Source organism: Arachis duranensis, chromosome 3 (assembly GCF_000817695.3).
Source record: "Arachis duranensis cultivar V14167 chromosome 3, aradu.V14167.gnm2.J7QH, whole genome shotgun sequence".
Taxonomy (NCBI): domain Eukaryota; kingdom Viridiplantae; phylum Streptophyta; class Magnoliopsida; order Fabales; family Fabaceae; genus Arachis; species Arachis duranensis.
Window position 1 is genome coordinate 101,955,859 of NC_029774.3, and position 12,410 is coordinate 101,968,268.

General features: G+C 32.9%; 1 protein-coding gene across 1 annotated transcript; it reads left to right on the forward strand.

Moving 5' to 3' along the window:
* The first annotated feature begins 1,012 nt into the window (after positions 1-1,012).
* Positions 1,013-8,902, forward strand: LOC107479925 (puromycin-sensitive aminopeptidase). The gene is given in 32 exon segments (XM_016100030.3): positions 1,013-1,175; positions 1,475-1,555; positions 1,685-1,729; positions 1,860-2,000; positions 2,129-2,204; positions 2,302-2,381; positions 2,497-2,610; positions 2,765-2,839; positions 2,951-3,058; positions 3,150-3,362; positions 3,472-3,533; positions 3,667-3,694; positions 3,785-3,871; positions 3,963-3,988; positions 4,242-4,305; positions 4,399-4,479; positions 4,656-4,703; positions 4,801-4,819; positions 4,996-5,000; positions 5,104-5,115; positions 5,200-5,256; positions 5,347-5,456; positions 5,532-5,612; positions 5,727-5,910; positions 6,390-6,538; positions 6,632-6,770; positions 6,877-7,023; positions 7,121-7,218; positions 7,220-7,367; positions 7,676-7,903; positions 8,004-8,075; positions 8,389-8,902. Coding segments are annotated over 32 exon segments (2,937 nt in total). The 5' UTR covers positions 1,013-1,097; the 3' UTR covers positions 8,470-8,902.
* Positions 8,903-12,410: the final 3,508 nt, after the last annotated feature.

Here is a 12,410-nt window from a genome sequence, read left to right on the forward strand (position 1 = left end):
AAAATAAAATAAAAATAAATATAAAGATGCAATAACTTCCTATGTCAAATATTATAATGGTAACGATGTTAGCTATAAATTTTTAGGGTTGTCAAACGGGCTAACCCAATCCATTTATACCCGACCCATTAAGTTCATGGGTTAAATGGACTGGATCGTTTAAGTCCGTTTTATTTGCGGACCATAATTTTTCAACTCGAATCGTTTATGGTTAGTTCGATGGGTTAAACGGGCCTGTTTATCCTTTTATTTTATTTTTTAAAAAATATTTTGACAAAAATATCACTTTTAAATAAAAAATTTTAAACAAATAATATTTTTTAGTTGACGGATCGAATTTTCAGATCAAATTGAAAATATATCAACTAAAAGTATTATTTTTTTGAAAAAAAATATAAAAAAAATTTAAATGGGTTAACTCGTCATCTTTTTGGGTTAATCGAGTTCAGTTTATTTAGACAAAAATTTAAATAAATTTAATTTTAGAAATAAAACTTACCCATTTAAATAAATAAATGGGTTGGCTGATGAGTTTGACGGACTAGAAATATTTTGGGCTAATCAAATGAAAATTTGTATCCTATATTTCTATGCTGTGATGTAAGATTAGGATTTGGGAATTGGGAGTACAAAGGGACTTTGCGTGAACGAAACTATGAAGAAACGGATCACTTGTTTATCGCTCTTTTTTTTTTTAAATTATTAATGCATAAACTTTTAATAAAATAATAAATAAAATTTAAAAAAAATATCTTCCGGGGTCAGAGTCTCTATTTATACTGCTCAATCATCTTGTTGTATATCCCTCCCTTCACTGAGATGCATCACTGAGGAAGGTAATGCTCAAACATCAATTTTTTCAATTGGTCAAGCCAATTTTTTTTTTTGTCACCTATTTATCCTTTATAATATATTTGAAAATTTAATTTTACGAATTTTCATGGCTGTAATTCGAAATTATCCTCATTGCCTCTTATCCCCAATCCCATTATAAAGAGTGAGAGCTCAAACTGATCTAGGGTTTTAAGGTTTTTGTGTGTGTTTGTTTGTCTTTCTGATTGGAAAATTCATTAGGTCCCAATTTAGGGGTTCGGGAAATGGCACGGTTTGTTCTGCCATCAAAGACTCTGGCTTTTTCGAAGAGGAGCCTATTGGGTTTGATCTCCCCTGTTCCTGTGATTATCCACACATATCTTCAGTTGCTTTGTTTTTCACTGATTCTATGTCCTTATAAGCTTTCAATAATAATAATAATACATAAATAAATAAATAATAATAATAATTTTGAAACTTTCTCTGTGAAGCTTATGCTCCATTCTTTTACCTGGGACTATCTTTCCTTACATGGAATATGGATTATGGATGAATGCCACCTGGGTGAATTTCACTTTGTTGTGGAAGTGTAGATTGAAATATCATGGTCTTATTCTAGTTTGGTTGCACTTATATGGTGATTTTATTTTCGTTTTTGCAGCTTCAGCTCAATTGTTCCGTTAATTGTTTTCAGAATACAGCAAAAAGTACCATCAGATTGAGGCATTTCCTTGCACCAGAGGTTTCTTTCTGTTTTCTGCATTTTCATACATCACATCATTTTCAATTCTTTTGCGTTTTATTTTTTAAAAGTTTCGAGATTTTTATCTTGTCTCAAGATTGTAACGAGCTGTTCATGTGACTATTACAGGTCAATCTGCGAAGGAAGTGTTACCCATTTTTCCCCTCAGAATCAGTAAGTTAATGTATTTTATTTAAACACTATATTCTACTTTCCTGAATGTCCCCACAGGTCATTATCAGAAGGTTAAGAATTGTCTGCTTGCTCAATTAACTAAGATTGTACATTCTTGTAATTTGTACAGAAGATCAAGCAAGTCAGCAAGAGGCAAATTTGTTCGGTTGCCACAGAGGACTTGGCAAAGGAAGTTGAAGAACCTAAAATGGAGACACCGAAAGAAATATTCTTAAAGGATTACAAAATGCCTGATTATTTTTTTGATACTGTAAGTATGCAATAGTTATTTGATTGTGTTTCACACGTTCTTGGTTAATTTTCAAAATAGTCTTTGTTTTTATTAATGTCTTCATGTTTTATGCTGTTACATGTTACCGTTACATGTTACCACTACAGGTGGCTCTGAAATTTTCCTTAGGAGAGGAGAGGACAATAGTTACCTCTAAAATTACTGTGTTTCCTCGTGTTGAAGGTTAGCTCATCATGGGTTCTTTCTTGATCATGTTTATTGATAAGAATATGTACATTGTCAATTTTCATAGCTTATAATTGGTCTTTCTGTTTAACAGGTTCTTCTGCTCCACTAGTTTTAGATGGACAAGATTTATCTTTAGTGTCAATTCAGGTTAATGGCAAAGCTTTGAAGAAGGTATGCATTTATTTGATTACTAACTACTATTGTGGTCACTTGCTGTTGGTTAGGATTGATGGTCAGAGTATTGTCTAGCATTGTTTTAAATGTAATCTCTTATATTTATATGCAGGAGGAAGATTATCGGTTGGATGCACGCCATCTAACAATCCTTTCCCCTCCTAGTGGTAGATATGATCTTGAAATCGTTACAGAGATCTACCCCCAGAATAACACATCATTGGAGGTAAATAAGATCTTCCATGCTTATGAATTTATTTGCTTCGTTGATTATAAGCTCTCTTTCTTTCTTTCTTTCTTTCTTTCTTTCTTTTTTTTTTCCCGTATTTTTCTTCATGATATCGAGTTTTAGTACTTACTATGTGTTTGGCTTCCTCTAGGGGCTTTACAAGTCATCTGGCAATTTCTGTACTCAATGTGAGGCTGAAGGCTTCCGTAAGATTACATTCTATCAGGTTGGCATCTTTAGAGGAATTAATATGCCAAGCTGGTTTATTTATTTGTTTTTTTTTTATATATTTATAGAACTAAATTTTATTATAAACTTAATGACTATCAACCAACAGGATCGCCCAGATATAATGGCAAAATATACAGTTCGCATTGAGGCAGACAAATCTCTATATCCAGTGTTATTGTCTAACGGAAATCTGCTTGAAGAAGGTGACTTGGAGGTAAGCTTTTATTGAGCAGCATATTAAGACAACTATTAAATGTTTGCTAATCATTATATTCTTCGTGCATATTATTTATGCTCAACTGCAGAATGGCAAGCATTATGCTGTTTGGGAGGACCCCTTCAAGAAACCTTGCTATTTGTTTGCCTTGGTTGCTGGGCAATTACAGAGCAGAGATGACACGTTTATTACCCATTCAGGGAGGAAGGTCTCCCTTAGAATCTGGACCCCTGCAGGTGACCTGCCTAAGACTGCGCATGCCATGTATTCTCTGAAAGCTGCTATGAAGTGGGATGAAGATGTGAGTATTAGTTTTATTTCAAATTTGTTTGTTTCTATGTATTATTTCTATTGATATTATGCATTGTTTGGGAATCTTAAGAATTTTGTTGTGTTATATTTGCAAACAGGTTTTTGGACTTGAATATGACCTGGATCTCTTTAACGTTGTTGCTGTCCCAGATTTTAACATGTAATTTATAACATCCCTTTTTTGCTGTGAAATTTGAATAATCAGATCAGATCTGAACTTAAACCTATTTTGCCCTTGTATTTTATGAGAAGAGTATAGGAAAGTAATCTGGTGTACATTTTGCATTGGACAGGGGAGCCATGGAAAACAAGAGCTTGAATGTATGCTCACTTCTGTTCTCATTATCTTGGTTGGTTATCTTCTCACTTTTGACATTATAGTATTTTTCCCCTCTTAAAAATTATCTGTAGATCTTCAATTCCAAGCTTGTACTGGCTTCTCCTGAAACGGCAAGTGATGCAGATTATGCTGCAATTTTGGGAGTTATTGGCCATGAGGTTTGTCACTATTCTAAATTAACAATTCTAGAAAGTCATTTAACTTATACCATGGTTGTGACTAGTGCTCGTTTCTTGTCTGTTATCGCAGTATTTCCACAACTGGACTGGCAACAGGTAGAATTGCATACTACAGATTATCCCTTGGAACTTAGGATTTCATATACTTATTCCCATTCGTAATTTTTCTGACTTATTTAAAACTCCTACTTCAATTCTGACTTCCATGAACTTATGTTTTAGTGAGAACACTACTGATGTGTGTTACCAAGTCTTTTGCAGTGTCTTTGTTGTTTGTATGTTTCTATCATTCCATTGCTTTAGTTACTTTCGGACATAGAATAAGAATTTCATTTGGTAATGATATCAGAGTGACATGTCGCGACTGGTTCCAGCTTAGTTTGAAGGAAGGTCTTACTGTTTTCCGTGATCAGGTACTGCTATGCCTGGGTACCAAATTTTGAGAGATGAACTTACTTTTCTTATGTTGTATTTTTAATGCATTAGGATGCTTTAATTGTTGGCAGGAATTTTCATCTGACATGGGAAGTCGAACTGTAAAGCGGGTTGCTGATGTTTCTAAACTTAGGAATTACCAGTTTCCACAGGTTATTTCTCCCTTTCTTTCTGTATTTCTGACCTGTTACTTTGTGCAATTGTTGCAGTGACAGTGATGCCTTCTGTGTTTTGTTACTTTAAATCTTAACTACTACTTGTACAAGTTGTAATGTATAATTAACATGATGTTAGGATATATTATGATACTTGAACTCTGAATATCCAGGATGCAGGTCCCATGGCTCACCCAGTGAGGCCACACTCTTACATCAAGGTCAGAATTTAAAACCCTTTCCTCATCCATTTGTACAAAACTTAATTTCTGTTTCCACTGTGTATTTTGTGTTCATATTTTTCTTATTCCTTGACAGATGGACAACTTCTACACTGGCAAGTTTCTTCTTTCCATTTAGAACTTCCGGTTTGATTCAAGATCATATTTGAAAATTGAAATTTTACTATATTCTATATGATAACTGCTTTCCTGCCACTGGTATATGGTATCTTTTTGACAACCTTCTTTGAATCAATCTCTGATGTGGCCCTATCAACAATGTCAAATGCAGTGACGGTATGTGTCAAATTATCCAATAACTACTTTTTACCCTGCTATATCCATCTGTCCTTATTTAAGTATCATATTGTTTATCATGATATATTTACTCTTTCTGCAGGTCTATGAAAAGGTTTGACATCTACCACCAAAATTTTCAAATCCATTCACGTCCATGTGGCTTTTGGGCAGTTTGTTCTTACAATCTTATGTACAGGGGGCTGAAGTTGTCAGAATGTACAAAACATTACTTGGAAGTCAAGGGTTCCGGAAGGTAACAATGCTTGCTTATCCGGTTATCCCATGCTTCTTGCAATCTTGTTATAGGCAACACAAAGTAGCTAATTTTGATATTATATTTCAGGGCATGGATCTTTACTTTAAGAGACACGATGGACAAGCTGTTACATGCGAAGATTTTTTTGCGGCCATGAGAGATGCAAATGATGCAGATTTTGCAAATTTCTTACTATGGTTTGTATTTCTTATTTTGACTTGTTTTCTGCATTTTCATGTTAATTTCATATTAACTTACCAACAAACATGCAGGTACTCTCAAGCTGGGACCCCTAGTGTCAAAGTTAATACTTCTTACAATTCTGAAGCACATACTTTCTCTTTGAAGTTTAGGTACACAAGCTTCATCTTTTCATTTATCCTTTTTGATTGGGTAGTTTATAGGTACTTAGTTTTTTTGTTTTTATTTTGGGTAACTTATCCCTGATATTATGTTTGATGTGGCAGCCAAGAGATACCACCAACCCCAGGGCAACCAGTTAAGGAACCAATGTTCATTCCCATTGCACTAGGCTTGCTTGATTCAACTGGCAAGGACATTCCTCTTTCAACTATTTATCATGAAGGGACGCTGCAATCTGTTTCAAGCAATAATCAACCGGTCTTCAATACGGTTCTTAGAGTCACCAAGGTTGTTAAGAAATTTAGTTTCTTTTTTGTATTTCTTGCTAACTCATGTTTTAAGCTGATCTCTTTAGCCTGTTACATCTGTCAGGCGGACTTTTTTGCATATATAAATATATTGAACCGTTTTCATCAACGGGAAACAGATGGAAACTTCCATTGAAAAAATATTATAGATAATCCAAACAACAGCCCCCCCTCTCTCTCTTCCTGTTAGTGCATGGTACGGGCCAATGAATTCAGGGTCAAGCACTATTTTGTTTCCCTTATGTATGGAAGTATTTGAAATAAATTATAAAAATGTTACACAAAAAGAAAAATGCAGTGTTTTCAATCAACCTTTATTTTGCTTAACATAGATCCTTATAATGGTTGTCATCTATTAAGATGGAATAGGACGGGAAGCATGGGATTGGAAGCATGGTAGTGCTTTTTCTTTCCATAGTATTTGATAAATTTATTGATGTATATTTTTTTATGCTGCAGAAAGAAGAAGAGTTTGTCTTCACTGATATATTTGAGAGGCCTGTTCCATCTTTGTTAAGGGGATATAGTGCTCCTGTACGTCTTGAATCTGATCTCATAGATGATGATCTGTTTTTCCTTCTAGCTAATGATTCGGATGAATTCAACCGGTTTGTCTTTTTCAAAATGCACCTTTTTTCCCCCTTTTTTGATTTCATAACATAAAAATATCTAATTATGGGATTTTACTGTATGTGATTTAGCTGGGAGGCTGGACAAATTTTGGCACGTAAACTGATGCTAAACTTGGTTAACGATTTGCAACATAACAAAGCATTGGTTCTGAACCCCAAGTTTGTGGAGGGATTCAAGCGTATTCTATGTGACTCTAGCCTGGACAAAGTATGTCAAGATTATTCATTTGTTTATCTTTCAACCTTGTCTTTTGATCGAGGAAGTGGTTATCATTTTAATGCCTTGATTGGACATTATGTTGTTTGATTATCAGGAATTTGTGGCAAAGGCAATTACCCTGCCAGGTGAGGGAGAAATAATGGATTTGATGGAAGTTGCAGATCCTGATGCTGTTCATGCCGTTCGAACCTTCATCAGGAAGCAGCTTGCAAGTGAACTGAGAGCAGAATTCCTCAGCACTGTACGCCCTTGCGCCTGGAGCTGCCTTGAATTTATATTTCGTACTCTTCCCTGTTTGAATCTCTTAGTAACGTACACAATTGTCAACCTTTTTGCAGGTGGAAAATAATAGGAGCTCAGGAGAATATGTGTTTGATCATCCAAACATGGCCAGGCGTGCTCTCAAGAATGTTGCTCTTGGTATGACACTATACCTTTTCTTTTATATATAAGATGCATTTACACGCGATCTTGTCAAATATGACTGAGCAGTTTGCAGCCCTGGCTGCCATAGCCCAGAACCCTGGTAAAACCCGTGATGATATTCTTCATGACTTCTATGGCAAGTGGCAACATGACTTCTTGGTAAGTGTCCATCTCTATATCTATAACTGTTGTTGGAAATAAATCTTGTTTTTTTGGTTGTTCATAGTGGTTTTTTCCCTTGTCAACAATATGTGTTATGAATTGTAACTTCCCATGGTGATATGATGCCTGATAAACTTGCACTTTGACGATTCCAAAACCAAATTCTATCTTGGTTCCCTGACTGCTAATGCAATTTCTTATGTTTTCAGACATAAATGTATGCAGTTCTATGTTCTATATATATTTTGTGCTGTGATGTGGTGGATATTCTATTTTAATATTTTGAACTCGGTGTTTGTATCCAGGTGGTGAACAAATGGTTTGCCCTTCAAGCAATGTCTGATGTTCCCGGTAATGTTGCCAATGTGCGGAAACTGATAAACCACCCTGCATTTGATCTGCGCAATCCCAACAAAGTGTACTCCCTCATTGGAGGGTTCTGTGGTTCTCCGGTGAACTTCCATGCAAAGGATGGATCAGGCTATGAGTTCTTGGGAGAAATTGTTGTGCAACTTGACAAAATTAATCCTCAGGTTTTTCACATAGCCATCTTTGAATCATGGATTCTTTTATTAATGTGTCATCCATCAGTTACATGATCCTTGCATAATCCCTTTTCCTTTTTGTGTTAAGGTTGCGTCACGAATGGTATCAGCCTTCTCAAGATGGAGGCGTTATGATGAGAACAGACAAAAACTTGCCAAGGTAAGAGTAATGACATTTAATTTTTTTTTTCCGTATTAAGTTTAATAGCTGTTATACTTTGAATTAGAACTTCTTTTTGATGTACTCTCAGTGTAAAGTAGTTTTACACGTATATCCAATTACGTAATGTTATATCAGGAAAAATAACGATCATTTTACACTGACCGCGTAAATGGTTATCTAAGAGAATAGATGTGATTAGACAATTCTGTAGAACATTTTTCACCGTCAATGCATTAAAATTAAACTCTGAATTATATCATAAATATCTGGGTTTTGAATTGCCTAAAATAAATTGTGGTGGTTTTTGCAGGCCCAGCTGGAGAAGATCATGTCCGTTAATGGATTGTCTGAGAATGTGTTTGAGATTGCTTCCAAAAGCTTAGCTGCTTAAGTTACCTGAAAGTATTAATCACTTGATGACTGGTATTAAAAACCGCCAAGCTCCTTTTATTTATAAAGGTTTCTAGGCACATGCAAATGAGCAATCTTTTGGACGATTCTGAATAACCTCGTTATCTTTTTTCAAGCATGCCATGCTTACTCTTCTCTTGTAGTGACTCGATTCCGTCGTCGATTTCAGATAGTACATATAAACACTGCAATAAATGGAGTAAAAAAATTACAAGGTTATCTCGGTTTTATAAAGTAGGTTATTTATCGTTTCCTATTTAAATTTGGCATGTTGCCATCTTTTGCTTTCAGGTTCGGTATTTTAATAATGATTTGAGAATTGTGATTAACCTTTGTTTCATGGCCCTTCCTAGTCGATGATAGTGATGATACCAATGCAGCAGGCTGTTTTGGTAGCATTGATATTTGTTGAATTATTATTTAAACTCATCATAATCCAGAATTAAATGGTGAATAAGGCAAGGTTAAAAAAATAACAAAACGTCGTTTAGTCGATAAAATGTAAACCTAATAGAACTTTCTAACTCATGAAAATCTACGATCAAATGGGCCTTGTTAAGCAATTTGTTTCAGAGAATAAAACCTGCTTCAGTGAGTTAGTTTAGTCATTATTGTTTTCTTTACAAATGTTAGGGTAATATATTTTATATTTATCTTGTATTTAAGTTAATATTTGTTAATTTTTTTTTATCTATTTTACTAAGTATTGGTTCTCTGTTATTTTCCGATAATCATGATGCTGGACTAGTATGTCGGCTTTACCCTCTGGCCTCTGCAATCTAGATTGCACATACATATCTGTTATACGTGTAGAAACAACAACCTTAAGTGGATAAAGACATAAAGTCAAGCTGGAGGCTGATTTTTTTTCCTATTGTAGTGCAAGTGTGCGAGTCAATCATAGTGGTAGTCTGGTAGACTTGTGCGTTTAACAGCCAATGCCAAACCTACCCACCCGGGGCCATAATTTATTTACACCTTTTTGCTTCCTCAAAATTGATAATTCAGATGTCATGGGACAGTGAAATAATGATTTATAAAGCGGTACGTTATGCTTGTTACGTGATCTTAATTCCATAAATTGATTTTATCAATCATTTGGATATAAAAAGTTAATTTTTCACCGTTAAAGAAAAATATGATAATGTTTCAGTAAAAGTTATGACTTACTAGGTATATTTCTGTGTAGTTTTCAGCTATTTTTTTTATATTGATTAAATGTATGTAATGCATTATTCTTATTATTAAAAGTTTGGGTTTTTTTTATATGGTTTTTTTTAATTGATATTAATTAAATAAGACGGTCCGAATTGTTTGAAGAGGAAACAAACCACAAATAAAAAGTCTAATTTGTACTGTTAATTTTTTTTTATTTTTAAAAACACATATTAAATGGTCCAATTTTAATATTAAAAATGTTCTAATTTTCAAAAACACAAATCGAACTGTTTTTGTTAAAAAAGTTAAAGAATATAAATAAATCAGGTACCAATTTATTAACTCCAGAGCAATTAAATTCCATCTCTTCTCACATCATTTTGTGATTCACATTCACTGTTCCACATATAACATAGGAAAAATAATAAGCGGTAGTTTTCTTCTGTTTTTTTTTTTTCCTCCGAAACTACCAAACAATGCCACTAACTAGGATCTTAAAAGAGCAAAAATGAATGTTTCATACTTTCATCTTTCGCCTATTGCATAAAGGCAAGCTATTGATTCTATTAATGATGAGATGATAAGGGCAATGATAAGATTTTTTTTTGGGCGGGGCATAGCATCAGGTATTGGCTTAATTTTTTATTGGTGAAAAGGTTTAATTAAGATTTAAACGTTGTTAGCATGTGAGTTAGTATTGTTTTTATACTACTCACAAATATATTAATACTTGTGTAGAGCCTTAACTATCCATTTTCTAGCCCTTTGTTTGCGTTCGAACAAGTCAAACAAAAAGGATAGAGTCGTAAAGGAAAATGAATTACTAGAATACTAGCACAACCACAATGTCATGATAATTGATAAATATGATATATATTACATTGGTGACTATTATATGGCCAATGATGAAAAAGGTGAGACCAATTAAGTTATCTAACAAGATGACAACATATACCTAAATTAATTATCGCCTCAAAAGGTATAAATCTAATTGTTATTTCAGTTGCCCCAGTACACAAGCAAAAGGAAAAAGAATCCAAGACTTTCATTATTATTCCTACCCCACTTTTTTGAACCTATATGGTGTGTGTCTTTTTGACGAAGAGTGTTGGGAGATTTAAACATTTTAATTTTAACTTCTTTTTTTATTTTGTTTTAAGATATTTCTGTTTAGCTAAAATGATATATTTACATAATTTTATAAAGTACCTGATTTCAATAATAAAAGTATAGCTGTATTATTATTTGTAGTACTTTCCCTTATATCTTTCTTTAGAAGTTATTACAAAAAGAAAAAATATTTGCACTACTTTTTAAAAGTACATCTTTTATTTCCCAAAAAAGCATATTTACTAATTTTGATTTTTTTAAATCATATTATATATCTAAAAATAAAAGGTGTACCAAAAAAGTGCAAATAACACAACTAAGTAATAATTCTAAGAATATAACTAATATGTATCTTTTAAAATTATTATTCGTAAAAAAATTTAAATAATTTATTGAATTTAATTTTAATACACTAACAGTATAAAATATTTTATATAATTATGCAATTATTTTCATTTTTTATGACCATTTATACGATCAAGATTAAAAATAGTTTACTGATTTAGCGTTATGTAATTAAATGTACGTATAAAACTATTTTATGCCGATAGTGCATCAAAATTAAATTTATAATTTAATAAATGTATAAAAAATAATTTTAAATTAATAAATTTAACATATATCCCTAAAATACATGTCAACTACTCTAATACTTATAGTCAGCCAAAAAAAAAACTACTCTAATATTTATTGTGAATCTTATGCAGTTATGCTCGCTTTTTAGGAGGCTGAAACAGCAAGAATCACATGTCATAAGATTTTGGTCACGAAGCTAGTGAGTAGTAAGCCCACCTTTTCTTAATCAATCCTAACTCCTGAGGTAGCTTTTTTCAAATCTAAGATTGGCATGGTTTGGTAGATGGGATTTTTCATTTAACAGCTTTTAAGTTTTAAGACCGTGATTGTCAACATCTACAAGGCATAGGTACACCGTGCATTGTTCATAAATGATGTTTGTTACTCAGATTTAACTCCTTCCACAAAAAGATAGACTTATCACTTATCCTCTTTCAATGCAGATGAATAATTTAGGTACATAACAGTACACACTAAAATGTCTATTGTGTCCTTAACCATTCATTATAAAAATATGAATATAGTTTATTTCAGATCAATACTCAATATAGGTAAAGGACTAAAGGTTTCAAGCTTTAAAAATTTTGGTGATTGAAATACAAATTAGGGTCATGATCATCACACATGGGTTCACTCACCTGCTTGAAAGCTAAGGGTTAGAAAACGCTTAATTTTTGTTAAGAGTATAAATTTTTTTCCCACGAAAATCTGAGAGTAGTTTGATGCTTGGCCTTTTTCAAGCATGTTAGTTCACCAACAAAGCGAAAATTCAATCTCGTAGATAACTAAAATACGGAATATAAAACGGCAAGAAAATCCATAGCAGATTTCTAATACGAAGAAAAACTAAACAAGGATTTGATTTAACAATAGTTTCCAGAAAAAAGATGGTTGAAGATGATTGCATGAATAGATAAATTAGAGAATGGTAAATTATATTGAGTTTCTTTAATTTGATTAATTGAGATTTATCTAAATAATACTTACCTCTTCTGAATATTTTTTTTTTATTAAAGGAGATTGTTACTATAATTTATAAAATAAAGTATATGCATTTGTTCCAGACAGAAGAGAACA